The sequence below is a fragment of the Chiloscyllium plagiosum genome, unplaced genomic scaffold (assembly GCF_037043375.1).
Source record: "Chiloscyllium plagiosum isolate Xiang-an unplaced genomic scaffold, Cpla_swu_hap1 HiC_scaffold_26, whole genome shotgun sequence".
Classification (NCBI taxonomy): Eukaryota; Metazoa; Chordata; class Chondrichthyes; order Orectolobiformes; family Hemiscylliidae; genus Chiloscyllium; species Chiloscyllium plagiosum.
This window is the reverse complement of record NW_028270164.1, coordinates 24,809,961-24,826,078: the sequence shown is the minus strand read 5'-3', so window position 1 is coordinate 24,826,078 and position 16,118 is coordinate 24,809,961. Positions and strand designations below refer to the sequence as shown.

General features: G+C 39.7%; 1 protein-coding gene across 2 annotated transcripts in view; it reads left to right on the top strand.

The window, feature by feature from the left end:
- The window catches only part of srpk1b (SRSF protein kinase 1b), an 89,429-nt gene that overhangs the window by 42,521 nt on the left and 30,790 nt on the right, over positions 1-16,118 (top strand). For both annotated transcript variants that reach the window (XM_043716709.2, XM_043716710.2), the window contains 4 exons: positions 1,681-1,799; positions 12,179-12,287; positions 13,037-13,124; positions 15,828-15,915. In XM_043716709.2, coding sequence (XP_043572644.2) covers positions 1,681-1,799; positions 12,179-12,287; positions 13,037-13,124; positions 15,828-15,915 — 404 coding nt within the window. The remainder of the gene's footprint in view (positions 1-1,680; positions 1,800-12,178; positions 12,288-13,036; positions 13,125-15,827; positions 15,916-16,118) is intronic.

The following is a 16,118-nucleotide window of genomic DNA, read 5'->3' as shown; positions in this document are numbered from 1 at the left end:
TTAATTTTGCAGTCCTTGTGCATTTCTCTAATGGATGGCTCTGCAGTAGCTGTAACATTCTTGCAAAATGGTGCTTTTTACCTCGACTGAAATGACATTTCAATGGAAGGCATTTTCTTAGTAATTTCATGCAGTTTTGCCTTTTCTTTCTCTCATTCCTTTTGATGACACAAGGATTGAACATTTTCTTGTGAATTAAATTGTGGATCTGGTTCTACTTTGCGAAACTGCTGTGAATACAATTTGAGACATTTCACCTCTAATATTGTTTGACTTCTCGTATTTTTTTTTTCCCTGTCAGTTTTCTTCTTTATTTGCTAATTCATCTATAAATAATTTATTTGGCCTACCTTGCAGAAGATGTGTATATACATCAATTTTGCTACGCTGGATGATGTAAATATACTCTGAAATAAGAACTCAAATAGAAGCAGATGTTTGCCAACAACCCCCTTGAGCCTGTTGTGCCATTCATAAAGATCATAAACTGATCTGACCCTGATCTCAACTCTGTTTTCCTGTCTGTGGCCATAACTTTTTTGATTCCATCTCTGCCTGAAGCATTTTCAAAATTTCAGTCTCCGCAACCCTTGGAGAATTCCAAAGATTCACAATATTGAGAAGAAATTCTCCTTCATATCCATCTTAAGTATGAGGTGCCACATGCATAAGCTTTACCTCTAGTTCCTGATTCCCTTGAAAAGAAACATCTGACAGCATCTATCCTATTAAGGCCCCTTAGAAATTTGTTTGAGCAAGATTAACACTCATTCTTTTAAACCTCTACCGGTATAATTCCCAGCTTTTTAACTTTTGATCTAAGATAATCCCTTCATCCCAGGTATCAAATCAGAAAACTTTGTATGCATTGTCTGAGTGCAAATCCCTGGATAAGGAAACACAGACTTTCTCGTGATCTGGCCATGGTTTTGCCAACTCTGCACAGTTGTTGCAAGACTCCTTTCTCTTTCTGCATTTTTTTTCCCCTTAAAATGAAAGGCAACATTTTATTTGATGTACTTGCATTTCAGGTTTTGTGTTTCATGTAAGAAGGTGCTCAGAATCCTCTATCACAGCTCTCTGCAGTATGTCTCTATTAAGTAACACTCTACTTTTCAATCTTCACACAAAAGCAGATAAACTCACATTTTTCTACATGATATGCCATCTGTCAATTTTGTTTTGCCCAGTCAGTTGACTGCAGGGGGTATAGGCCAATTCTACACTCTCTCCTTTTGTAAGAATTACATTTCATCCCAGGAATCAATCTCGAGAACATTTGTGCACCACCTCTCATATCATGTACACTCAGGTAAGTTGAATAAAACTGTATGCTAAACATTAGGCTTGATCTCACCAAGCTTTCCTGTTGCATTGCAGTGCCCTGCAGTAAAGATTAACTTAACATTTGCCTGCCTATTTACTGGCTGTACCTGCATGTAGGCTTTATGTAATTTCTAAGCGTCTTCAAATGCATATAACTGCCATCATGTTCCAGATGCTCCCTTTTTAAAATGGTGGTGCTATTCAAGGAAGAAATTATTTTAGGGGAAGCAAATGCAAAGTTAGAAATATAATATTTGGACAGTGAAGGGCACTTTGGTAATTTAAAACAGTTTTAGCTGTGGAAATAGTTTTTCACGAGTAATTTGAAAATAAACTCTTGGCTAATATTTTCAGACCTGAACCTCAACGAAGAGCCCATCCTGCTACAACAGAATCTGAGGTGCAAGAGCCAGAGGATGAAATTTTGGGATCTGATGATGAAGAACAAGAAGACCCAAGTGACTATTGTAAAGGTGAGTTTGTTTCAATCCGAATTGTTCTTTTTTATATTTTCTGTTTTTGATATGAGCACGTCACTGACAAAGCTAGCATTTGTTGCCTTTGAACTGAGTAGCTCGCCGAATCGTTTCAGAGGCAGCCAAGAGTGAACCACAATGTGGGTTTGTAGGGAAAGTGATGACCCACAGATTGGTGGAAATTAACTTCAAAAATCTGAAATTAAAAGTCAAATAATGCACATTAAATTATTGTTGATTGTAAAAGCTCATCTGTTTCTTGAATGTACTTGCCTGTCCGGCCTACATGTGACTCCAGATCCATAGCCATGTAGTTCATTCTTTACTCTTGGCAATTAGAAATGGGCAATAATTGCTGGCCTACCTAGTGACTCCTACATTCTATGTATGAATTTTTAAAAATATCTAAAGAGCATTATTCAACCAAAAGAGTTTTGACAGTCAGTTGGTATATAATTCTGTCAGATTATAAGGTCTATTAGTATCACCAGTGGGCTGGTGAAAGCAGCCCCTCAAGTCATGGTGACAAAATCTTTAATTTATCTCTGCTCTTTATCTATCATGTGTTTCCATCTTGAATGTTAGATCATTGGCTTCTATTATATGTGCGAAAAGGTTCTTCTTGGTGTCATTTCCCAGTTTTTGCTTACAATAAGCTTTGTTTTAACTGTCACCTCATGAAATGGCATTCTTGGTAGATTGGCAAAGGTTGTATACCTCCAATACTGCAAAGTTGACTTTATTCTAATTGTTCTAATTATTAAAGTTCTTTTTAATATATTTAACTCAATGGGAATATATTTGTTCAATCAAATGGCCACATGAAATATCAACAATTTATTCGATTTTGAGTAAATTTCTCCTCAAGTACTGCGATCTACTACGATGTCCCAGTAGTCATTAGAAGGTGTGATTGAGAAGGCTCTCTGCTGCTATGTCTTATTTAAGGCAAAGTTCTATACTAATTAAGTGATTTATACTGTAAATAAAGTATAACAGTATCTATGCACTTGCAATGTATTTCTATTACTTAGTGTATGTTTTTTCCATTGATTATGTGGACCTCTTGATTATTTTGAATATTTGATCAATTGACCCACTCTGGTTCCATAGATGCCAGATAATAAAATGTTTACCGTATTCCTCTTTGCTTGAAGGAGTCCTTCATCTCCGAATAGTATACCTAATTAAGCACTTCCATTCCACGTGATGTTTTGTGAATCTCTAAAGTGTCCCATAAATATTTCCATTCAAAAGGAATGGCTGGGTTTTTTCAATAAATAAACAATTATTTATTATCTCTGATCTAGAATTCTGAGTGAAGCAATTAGGAGAATAAGAAAAGTGTACCAGAGAATTGGAGGGTTTCCGTTATAATCTTATTCAAAAGAGTGGAGCTTCTGGCTTAATTGCAGATTATTCAGCTTGGCATTAACTAAAGTGACAGAGACATCATTTATTAATGAATGCTTTGGAGTAATCAAAATTAACCACTCTATTGGTGAACCCATATGCATTTAACACATATGGTATGGACACTGGTATTGGTAGCGCAATATCTGAGTTTGCAAACGACCTCTTGAGTACCTTTAGGATGATGATGGATAGTTTGTTTACATGTGGAAAATGTTATAAAATATTTAATTTAAAGAAACGGAGGTGATGTATAAAAATTAAAAACAACAAAACAAAAGCGGAGAGGAAGAACTGGGAAATATAATGATTAGGATGCACAAATCTTTAAAAATAAGATTCCATCAAAACTTGGATAATTTATGGTACAAATGGTGGTCAGTATGTCTTTCACAGCAAGAAATGCTATCCCTGAAAGTTAGAGCATGTCATTGCATGTTATATGTGTTGCAATTGTTTTGAGGATTTCTGCATTTACTGTCTTTTCAGACACTCATCAATATTCCTCAAATCTGTCTGCTAATTACTTGAAATCTATGTTCCTGTTTATTGACTATGGGTCCGTTGCATCCACTCTCATAGCTGATGTGTACTTTTACTTTAATGGTATCCTCATTGCATCGATGTGCAGAGTTCTTCATCACTGTAAATGAACCACCTATGGTCAATTCAGGTGCTGGAGATCCAACTGTTAAGTGACTCATAATGTTGCAGCATAATGTAGTAATAGAACTGCTTTGTGCTCGACTGTATCAGCTTTTCAAATAAATGGCTGTTGCAATTAAGCTACCTGAAGAAATTAATTTTGTCCCATTCTGCTGGACTGTTTGATCATAGGTCAAATAACCAATCCACACAATCAAGTCTGTTATCTTGTTTGCTAGTGCCAGTGAGGAGGGTTTAACCTAGTATGGCAGAGTGTAGGAATAGGAGCAGTAGGTCAGCGTGTCAGGAGAAGGTACAGGTTAATAGGATGAACAAACAGGGCCAACTGAATGAACAAAACGGGGCAGAAGTGTACTGAGCAAGACAGGAGGGAGAAATAATGAAAAGGTGCTAAAGGACAGGATAGAGTGCACAGCCAAAATTAGAGTTTTTAATACAGATGCAGAGAGTGTAAGGAACAAATTTAAATGGGCTTAAGGTATTCCATTTCATTCAAGTTGGAAACTATGATGTCATAGCTATTACAGAGTCATGGCTGCAGATGGACAGGACTGGGAACTAAACATATAAGATTATAAAATAGAGGGATAGAGAAAATGGCAGAAGGGATGGAAAGCATTGCTGATCAGAAATATAATCATCTCTATGGTGAGGGAGAATGTAATAAGGGGAAAGCACCAGTGGAGAAGTTTGGGTGGAACTGAGGAATCATTAAGGAACTAAAACCACAATAGGTGGCACGTATAGACCACTGGTAGCAGCTGAGAAATGCTGGGTTATATGCTGAATTTTGAGAAGATTTGTAGCTGGGGTTGAGGTTCTGGATATAGATTTGCTCACTGAGCTAGAAGGTTCGTTTTCGGACGTTTTGTCTCCATACTAGGTAATAACATCAGTGAGCATCTGGTGAAGCGCTGGCGTTATGCCCCGCTCTCTATTTATGTGAAAGTGGGACAAAGCACCAGCAATTCCATTGGAGGCTCACTGGTGATATTACCTGATATGGTATCGAAATGTCTGAAAACAAACCTTCCCGCTTCAGTGAGTAAACTGAGATCCATAAGTGCTGAATTTAGGCACCTGTGTAGCAAAAGCAGAGTAGTATTAAGGGGAGATTTTAATCCGAACATGGACTCGCAGAGACAGACAAGCACCTGTCCAGAAAGGCTAAAAATGTCTAAAGTCTGTCTGGGAAAGTTACCTGTGGCAGTGGGCCTTAGATGTGAGAAGAGGACAAGAAATATTGGATTTAATAATGAGCAATGAGCCTGATTTAATTAGTGACCTAGTTGCTAGTGAGCATTTGTCAAACAGCGATACTAACATTGATAAACTAAGATTGGATACTAGAGTTTTAAGTAAGACAGTCTTTAATGGGATGAGGCAGAGACTGTCCACAGCATCTGGGAGGCTCTACGACTAGGTAAACAACTGAGGAGCAGTAGAGGGTGTTGAAAAGGAACAATTGATGCTACTCCGAAGTAGTTTGAACCTAATGAGGAAGAGAAAGATCACCTTCCAAAAAATGCAGCCATGGACATCTAAAAGAAGTTAGCATAAAATTAAAAGAAAGGGCTTATAAAAATGCATTGATCCCACCAAATGAGACAAATACAAAGAGCGACAAAGGACCACAAGCGACTTAAGAATGGCTAAAAAAAAGATTATGAAAGGAAACTTTCAAGAGAGATAAAAGACCACAAGAAGAGATTTTAGTTATGTAAAGAGAAAGCAGCTGCTTCCGAATACTATTCACTCTGAGAGTGGAAATATTGTCAGTGAAAATGGCGGACTTGACGAACTGTTTACATTGCTTGAGTATTTCCACCAGAAAAGGAGGATAGCTTGCCGAAAGTCCAAAATAACTTAACAATAGACGATCAGGGATAGGGCGCAGAAAATAGTTAAGAAGGCTAATAGAATGCTGGCCTTTTAAAGGTGTGGAGCATAGGGATGCAGATGTTGTACTACGATTACACAAAACCCCAGTTAGCCCGCACTTGAATTCTGAGAGCAGATCTGGCCACCTGTTAGGAAGGATATTGGACCTGGAGAGAGTTCAACACAGGTTTGCAAGGTTGATAACTGGACTTCAGGGGTTAAGTTATGAGACAAATTAGGCCTTTCGTCTCTAGAATGTTAAAGGATAAGGGGTGATCTAATTGAGGCCTTTGGGATATCAACAGGGAAAGGCAGGATAAATAACAATTAAACTATTGCCATTGGTTGAAGATTCTAGAACTGGGGCACATTCTAGGAATTAGGGCCAACCAACTCAAAAGTGATATTAAATGGACTTCTACACTGAGAGTGATGGAGGTTTGGAACTCTTCTTCAAGTGACAGTTGATACTAATTCATGTGTTAAACCTAAATCTGAGGTAGACAAATTTTTATTAAGGAAGTTATCAAGGGATATGGATCCAATGCAGGCATATAGAGGTCGACCACAGATCAGCCATGATCTTATTGAATGAGCAAGCTCAAAGCGCTGAATGGCCTACCCTTTTCCGAGAAACAAATGATTGATTCTCGGAAAAGGGTTGAATGTTGAAAGCACGGAAATTTGATTCTTAGGGAATAACTTCAGAGGTATCCAGACGACTTCTAATTGACAACTTCCAGTACATATTGCATAAGTTTGTTTTTGCAGTTCTTTTTTCAATTTTAAGTAAAACTTGCTTTTAGATTTCAAGAAAATGCACCTTCCCACTTGTCACTTGTTTCTCATCTCATGACTTTAAAATTGACCATTTTACAATGTTAGGTTACTTTGGAAGAAAATACTTCATTAGCCAAATCATATACTCTATTCAAGTAGGCGTTTTGACTTTGCTCTGATCCTCAGTGATATTCTAACTTAGTCCATATATTTGACTGAAGATTTGCATGTAAGTTAAACCTACTTAGGCTTAATACACAGATTCACTGGACCATTTGTATTGTAGGAAATTCAACATTTTGTTCTTTCCTGTACCAGAACGCTGCTGTGTAGGAGATAAAATCCAAGCTATTTGAAATTTGATTTCATATTTAGATTGTTAGGAAGTTTCCTGTTGGTGTCCTGTTTGACTGTAAGCTTTTTGTAAATTATTCAGTTAATCCATGACTTTTTTCAAATTAATTTGGGTCTTTACAAATAATATCAGTCCCTTGACTACTAAATGGCCAAAGCTGCAACCTGAATGTTCAAGGATATATGTCATTTGCAAAGGATAGGAAGTTAGGAAAAGACAGAATAGTAACAATTAATTGTGAAATTGGTATGAGACAGGAGATCTTCATTTTGGAAGTCGTGGTGCAGAATTGGTTTGAGTAGAGATGGGAAATAGCAAAAGCAAAAAAAAAATCATTGATTTGTAAGTCTCATAACAGTAACCTCATATGCAAGGGTTTACAGGAAGAAATTATTCTGACATGAGAAAAATATGGTGATAATCATGGGTGATTTTAATCTACATGGAGATTGGAGAAATCAGAATAGTAAAGATAACCTGGGTGAAGAGTTCATGTTTTTAAGACCGTTTCGAGGGAAGGCATGTTCCAGAGCCAAGTAAAAATCAGGCTATACCAAATCTGGTAATGTGCAATGAGATAGAGAGCGATATGAATCCTATGAAGGTGTCCTTGAGTAGCAGCAACCTTAATTTAATAGAATTTCATCATGTTCAGTTTCAGAGAGGTAGAATCGAGGATTCGAAGCTTAAACAAGGGGATTTATGAGGATGTAAACTGGGAAATTAGATCATGGGTGACATCAGTAGAGATGCAGTGGCAAATATTTGAGGAGGTATTTCAGAATACTCAAAAGATGCATTCCAATGAGAGAAATTCCAAAGGAAGGATGCACCACTGGCTAACTAAGTAAGTTACAGATGCTATCAAATTGAAAATGCTTACAATTCTGAAGTTAAGTGACAGGTCAGAAAATTGTACAGAACATGAGAATCATTAAATAATGGCAAAAAGAATAAGGGGAAAAATTAGAATTTGAGAGAATGCTGGCTAGAACTTCAGAAAGAGTATCTTCCAGTATTTGGGTCAAATCAATATAGGTCATCAAGTGAGAGTAGCAGAAATTTAAATTGGAAATCAAGAAAATTGCATCCTTACTATCATGATACAGATAACATCCCAAAAATAATTGAGATGAACAAGAAGGATTAAATTAAAACAACAACATTCATCATAGTCATGCAGCACAGGAACAGACCTGTCTGCGCCAACCAGACATCCCAATCTGATCTAGACCCATTTGCCAGTATTTGGCCCACATTGCTCTAAACCCTTCTTACTTGTATACCTATCCAGATGCCTTGTAATTGTACCCACCTCCACCACTTCCTCTGGCAGCTTGTTCCATGCATGCACACCTTCTGCATGACATAGTTACCCATCAGGTCCTTTTTTTTTAATCTTTCCCCTCTCACCTTAAAACTACACCCTTTAATTTTGGACTCCCCAAAGATAGTGGCAATTCACCCTATCCATGCCCCTCGTGATTTCATAAATATCTGTAAGGTCACCACTGAGCCTCTGACACTCCAGGAGAAAAAAAGCCACAGCCCATTCAGCCTCTCCCTGCAACATAAGCCCTCCAGTCACTCAACATCCTTGTAAATCTTTTCTGCACCCTCTCAAGTTTAACAACATCTTTACTATGGAAGGGTGACCCAAAATGTCTGCAGTATTCTTAAAACTGGCCTCACCAGTATCCTGTACAGTCGCAACATGACATCCCAACTCCTCTACTCCATGCACTGACTAATGAAGGCAAGCATGCCAAACGCCACTTCCATCATCCTGTCTACTTGTGACTCCACTTTTCAGAACTATGCATCTGCACCCCTTGGGCTCTTTATTCGATGCCACTTTCCAGGCCCCTACCATTAACTGTACAATACCTGCCCTGGTTTGCCTTACTAAAGTGCAACACCTCACATTTATCTAAATTAAACATCATCCACCACTCTTTGGCCCATTAGCCCATCTGGTCAAGGTCCCATTGTACTCTGTGATAATCTTCTTCACAGTCCGCCCCACTACCTATTTTGGTGTCATCTGCAAACATGTGAACCATATACATCCTATATTCATATCCAAATCATTTATATAAAATATGAAAACCGGTGGACTCGGCACTGATCTGTGTGGCATTCTGCTGATCTCAGGCCTCTAGTCTGAAAAGCAGCCCATTACCACCACCCTTTGTCTTCTCCTTTCAAGCAAATCTCACATCCAGTTGGCTAGGTCCCATGTGATCTAACTTGATTAATCATCCTACCAAGCGGAACTTTGAGTGCTTTGTAGCCAGCATCTACTGCTCTGCCTTCATTAATCTTTGTCATCTCTTCAAAAAATTCAATCACGTTAGTAAGACTCCATTTTATCATCAGGGAAAGGATACTGAGGGAAGTATTTGACAGTAAAAGCTGACAGTTCCCAGACCTTGATCTACTTCATCCTGAGCTAATGAAGCATTGATTTTATTTTCCTGAAATTCTCTTGATTCGAAGAAGATAACATTTGATTAAAATATAATGAATGTGAGTCCTTTGTTACCGGAAGTCTGGTGACAAAAACCGGAAACTCCAGGCCAGTTAACTTAACATTTGTAAGAGAGGAAGTGTGATGGATTGATTCTTGACCAACGAGAGTTGAATGTTGGGAATAAGTAGGAATGTGGAGTTGGCACTATATCAAGTTAGCCATGGTGCTATTGTATAACAAAGCAGGCTCGAAGGACCAAATGGCCGCCTTATCTTAATTGCTATGCCAATAAAAATGTCTGGATACTCCAGGGCAATGCATACTATGCCATGGCCCAATAACTGGGTTTCAGGCTGGCTTTAACAGGCTGGCTGTGTTCTGGTTTGGGGCAGGCTTGTGTCCCTTCTGATACTTGGTGGATCAATGCAGTAATTACAAATCCTAATGTTTGTGATAAAATCAATTTTCAGCTGTTTAACTGTGCAAACTTATCACTCTTAAATGTATGGGCATACTTTTCCAAACTAGCCAACAAAATATCTTGTTTCATTTTGCGATCAGTGATATTCAAAGAAACTTTGGGGGAAAAAAAATCTCTAAACCAGGACTATGTTAGGATTACTGCTGTGTCAGAATAATAAATAATAGACACCCAATTATTTCAGAGCTGAAAATGTGTTGCTGGAAAAGCGCAGCAGGTCAGGCAGCATCCAGGGAACAGGAGAATCGACGTTTCGGGCATAAGCCTTTCTTCAGGAATGAGGACAGTTTGTCCAGCAGGCTAAGATAAAAGGTAGGGAGGAGGGACTTGGGGGAGGGCGTCGGAAATGTGATAGGTGGAAAGAGGTCAAGGTGAGGGTGATAGGTCAGACTGGGGTGGGGGCGGAGAGGTCGGGAAGAAGATTGCAGGTTAGGAAGGCGGTGCTGAATTCGATGGATTAGACTGAGACAAGGTGGGGGGAGGGGAAATGAGGAAACTGGTGAAATCCGAGTTCATCCCTTGTGGTTGGAGGGTTCCTAGGCGGAAGATGAGGCGCTCCTCCTCCAACTGTCGTTTTGTTGTGGTCTGGCGATGGAGGAGTCCAAAGACCTGCATATTCTTGGTGGAGTGGGAGGGGGAATTGAAATGTTGAGCCACAGGGTGGTTGGGTTGGTTGGTCCGGGTGTCCCAGAGGTGTTCTCTGAAACGCTCCGCAAGTAGCCGGCCTGTCTCCCCAATATAGAGGAGGCCACATCGGGTGCAGAGGATGCAATAGATGATGTGTGTGGAGGTGCAGGTGAATCTGTGGCGGATATGGAAGTTTCCTTTGGGGCCTTGGAGGGAGGTGAGGGGGGAGGTGTGGGCGCAAGTCTTGCACCTCCTGCGGTTGCAGGGGAAGGTGCCGGGAGTGGAGGTTGGGTTGGTGGGGGGTGTGGACCTGACGAGGGAGTCACGGAGGGAGTGGTCTTTACGGAATGCTGATAGGGGAGGGGGGGGGTCCGTTTGGAGGTGGCGGAAATGACGGCGGATGATGCGCTGAACATGGAGATTGGTGGGGTGATAGGTGAGGACCAGTGGGGTTCTGTCCTGGTGGCGGTTGGAGGGGCGGGGCTCAAGGGCGGAGGAGCGGGAAGTGGAAGAGATGCGGTGGAGGGCATCGTCAACCACGTTGGGGGGGAAATTGCGGTCCTTGAAGAAGGAGGCCATCTGGGTTGTGCGTTTTTGGAACTGGTCCTCCTGGGAGCAGATGCGGCGGAGTCGAAGGAATTGGGAGAATGGGATGGCGTTTTTACAGGGGGCAGGATGGGAGGAGGTGTAGTCCAGGTAGCTGTGGGAGTCGGTTGGTTTGTAGTAGATGTCCGTGTTGATTCGGTCGACTGAGATAGAAATAGAAAGGTCGAGGAAGGGGAGGGAGGAATCTGAGACTGTCCAGGTGAATTTGAGGTCGGGGTGGAAGGTGTTGGTGAAGTGGATGAACTGTTCAACCTCCTCGTGGGAGCACGAGGCGGCGCCGATACAGTCATCGATGTAGCAGAGGAAAAGGTGGTGGGTGGGGCCAGTGTAGTTGCGGAAGATGGATTGTTCCACATATCCTACAAAGAGGCAGGCATAGCTGGGTTCCACCTATCACATTTCCGACGCCCCTCCCCCAAGTCCCTCCTCCCTACCTTTTATCTTAGCCTGCTGGACAAATTTTCCTCATTCCTGAAGAAGGGCTTATGCCCGAAACGTCGATTCTCCTGTTCCCTGGATGCTGCCTGACCTGCTGCGCTTTTCCAGCAACACATTTTCAGCTCTGATCTCCAGCATCTGCAGACCTCACTTTCTACCCAATTATTTCAGTTTGTCCTTAGGCCAGTATTAACATAATGGCTCCAATTCATGGGTGTTATGAAATTTGGGTGAAAATAACAGACATGAAAGCAGTACATCTTTCTGTGTTAATAGGTGATTTTCCTTTGTTCCTCCAGAAGCACTGGGCAATCCCTAACATTTCCACAGTATTATTAGGGCATTAAGGAATATAAAGTAAAATTGGATAATTGTAGTTAAGTCACAGATTTAGTTGAATTTGAAGGGCTGTATGATCTAATCTATGAAATAAGGTTTCACATCTCGGGTATGTGAAAATTTATTTAACTTGGTAAATGGTGCTGGCCTGCTGAGTTAGTCAAGTCTGCCTTTCCTGAACTGTAACTTGGTTTATTTTGGAGAAATTCCTCTATTCTTGCATTTTATAAACCACTAGCAAAAAATAATCCTGAAGTACTAATTTTCTTTTGCTCTCAACTAGCAAATATATAATGTTCCTTTTTTGGATGTTTCAGGTGGATATCATCATGTAAAGATTGGTGATCTTTTTAATGGACGATACCATGTGATTCGAAAGCTGGGATGGGGCCATTTTTCCACAGTTTGGCTATGTTGGGATATTCAGTAAGTCACCTTGAACTCAATGATTTAAATCTCTGGTGAATTTTCTGTAATGGCTTCCATGATCGCAATTTTAAGCACGACTACTGGCAAAGTTTATGGATTGGAGCTCAACTGGCATTAGACCAATGTATGAAAGGTTTCTTTTAAAAACTAACTTGGATTGAAGCTATATTTAACTGTGGCAGGTCTGTACAACTGCATGGCTTCAATTCACTGTTGGTTTATTGCAAATACAGTGCTACAATTATGCCTTTTACAGAGCTTGGCCTGGATCAAGCTGATGTATGATTTGCAGGTAATTTGCAAATTCTTGTTTGAAGGCCTAGTATATTGTATTCTTTACATTTGTCTCTGGCTTTGTCTTGCTGAACCATTGAATCTAGAGTTATGTAAACATATCTTGTGTAAGTTGATGAAGAGAGTCTTGCCCATTATTCCCCCACCTGTACTACCACTAAAGTAATTGGTGCTCGATCAGTTGAAATAAATCAAGTTTACACTGATGGAGTCAGTTGAAATTTAGTCAAAAGGAAAGTTCTGGTTTCTGGAGTTGCGTTTGTATTTGAAATTGAAAAATGTGTCTTATGTTTCTGTTTTAATTTAAAGAAAACTTTGCTTCAAGATATTCTTGATTAGCAAACTGCTAATTGTGTTTGTACGCAAGTGATGTTTGTGCATCCAAAGATGCAAGATTGTTTACACTGTGTGCTTATGTGAAAATGGGTATTAAACTATTCTTCTTGATTTAGAGGCAAAAGGTTTGTTGCCATGAAGGTTGTCAAAAGTGCAGAACATTATACAGAAACTGCTCTGGATGAAATAAAACTACTGAAAGCAGTAAGTCTGTGTTTTCATTTTGTACATATATCTACTGGCAGCAACATAATAATAAAGGTTTCAAAATCTTATCACAAACTATCTTTCTGTCGTTGTGGTTTGATATTCAGGCTGGTTGCATTGTTGTGATGACTGCACTTCTGGTTTTACAGTGAATCTTATAATGCGCCACTTATAATATGCCTGACTATGTTACTTTAAATAAGTCCTGTAGACAGGATAGTGAAGGTGGTTAGTGCGCTTACCTTTATTGGTCAGTGCATGGACTATTGAAGTTAGGGGACCGTGTTGCAATTCTGCAGGATATTGGTTTGACCACTTTTGGATTCATTTCTGGTCTCCCTGTTAGAGAAAGGATGTTGTGAAACTTGAAAGGGTTCAGAGAAGATTTACAATGATGTTGCCAGGGTTGGAGGATTTGAGCTATGGGAGAGGCTGAGTAGGCTGGGGCTGTTTTCCCTGGAGTGTCAGAGGCTGAGGTGTGACCTTATGAGGTGTGTAAAACCATAAAGGGTATGGGTAGGGTGAATAGTCAAGGTCTATTCCTGGGGTACGGGTGTCCAAAACTAGAGTGCATAGGTTTAAGGTGAGAGGGGTAAGATTTAAAAGAAACCTAAGGGGCAGCCATTCCATGCAGATGGTAGTGCATGTTTGAAGTGAGCTGCCAGAGGAGGTGATGGAGGATGGTACAATTACAATGTTTAAAAGGCATCTGGATCGGTGTATGAATAGGAAGGGTTAGAGGGATCTGGGCCACATTGAACTAGATTAATTTGAGATAGCTGTTCAGCGTGGAGGAGTTTGACTGAAGGGTCTGTTTCCATGCTGTAAATCTGTCTGAGTCATCAGACGTGCTCTGTTCAGGTACAAGTGGAAACAACCATAACCAGAGAACTCGTACATCTTGAAATCATGACAGTTGTGCAAAGGTCAAAAGAACATCTAAGGGCGCAAAAATTCTCTCTTTTTTGTAGTGATTCTTAAATCCATATAACCATTGCCTCAAGAACTGGAGTTTCATCTGATATTGATCTTGGAGTTTGAATGTAAACAAAACTGGGGCAGGATTTGTTTTTGCCACTTTACCAGCTAGTTGTTATATCTTTGCAGGGCTGATTTAACTAAAAGTAGTCCCAACTGTTTGCAACCGATGTAAACTCATTACTCCTCTGTAAACACTTTATACAAAAAAAACTTTGCCTCACTCTTGGATCTTGCTTGTGAAGTTCACTAACATAGCGTAGCATTACAGGTAAATGATGTATAAAGTATTATTGCTGAAAGTGTAATGTTTTTACAGTTGTCATCGGACACTTGAATTCTGTATTTAGTGCATTTTGAGCACTGAAATTTGAAGGATATTTTGAGCTTCGAGTATGGAGCTCTTTTGCTAGAAAAGTAAAGGGTTTTTAATTACCTTTTTAAAATAGGCAAGGTAGAGTAGGAAAAGAAAATGCTTCTCTGAAGGGATCAAAAGCAAGAGTGTTTATTTGTAAACTTGGGACTAGGTAGTTAGGAACAAAATCACCTAACACGTCTTTATCCCTGAAACTTGTCCATCACAAAAGGCTGCTAGTGTAGTATCATTGAATTCCTACAGTATGGAAGCAGGGCATGCAGCCTCTGAAGAATATCCCACTCTTAACCCTATCCCTGTAACCTTGCATTTCCATTGGCTAACCCCCTGAGCCTGCACATCGCTGGACAGTATATGGGCAATTGAGCAGGGCCATCACACGTAGCTGCACATCTTAAGACTGTGGGAGGAAACTGGAACATTCGGAGGAAACCTACACAGACACTGGGAGAATGTGCAAACTCCGCACAGACAGACAGGAACCCGATTCCCTGGCGCTGTGAGCCAGCAGTGCAAACTACTGAGCCGCAGTATAGAAATGGATGCTTTTCTTTTGTAAAAGCTATTAGCTTATGTTCCTTAGTTTCCGAAGACTGCCAAGAAATGGATTGAAGGACTTGAGGTATAAATTAAATTTAATGTAGTTCAAGTTTAGAATTGACTACTACTATGAACATTGCAAGGTAATCAAGGTAATTTCTAGATTTGGGCATTTAACTTTTATTTTCTGATAGTTAATACTTTTATTTCAAGTATCTATATTAAACTTTCACAAAAAATGAGTTTTCAGAAGAAGTTTAAGAAACATGTTCCCAATCATTTTTGCCAACGATAATGCGGTGTCTTAAAAGGATTTTTCACTTCTGTTGGCTGAAACCATTCCTCTTGAACTGGCTATTAGGAAGTAATAGCAAACTCAGCAATGAAACTCTATCTGATCCAGTAGAAGTTCCCTGTGCTGAAAATCATTTCTTAAAAATGACTTGAACTTTTCACTGCATTAATAGATATTGAATCAAAGATGCAATGGGTCCAAAAGGCTCTATTAGTATTTAATTTTTATGCTTGTTCCACATTTTGTCATCTGGCCATGTGGGAATCTGCATGCACTGATGAGCATAGGCTCCGATGAACTGAAGTGACATTATGTATAAAATAATCTCAAGTAACAGGCAGTTGGGTGAACACTAAGCATTTTTCTCAGTTGTGGTTTAAACTTCTACTTCTGTTCCTTTATTGTATTGTTTGCTAGAAAATTTAATTGTATTTGATCATTGTATTAAACCTATGCTTATATGGACATTGATAATTTGGTGAGAAAATACGATATGCATCACCTTTTCCAGGTTCGCAATAGTGACCCCAATGACCCAAATAAAGAGAAGGTGGTTCAGTTATTGGATGACTTCAAGACTTCAGGAGTGAATGGATCTCGTATCCTTTGCTTTTTCTTCATTTTTAGCAATTTCACTGGAATAATGGGTGTATTGTTGATTAAACCTATGTGGTGTATCCACCATAGATATTAATCAATTACTGCACAGAACAGGGCCATTTTGAGCCATCAAGTTCATGCCATTTCCTGTGCAACGATTCAGTCAATTCCATCCACTCACTCAGTTCCTCTTCTACCCATC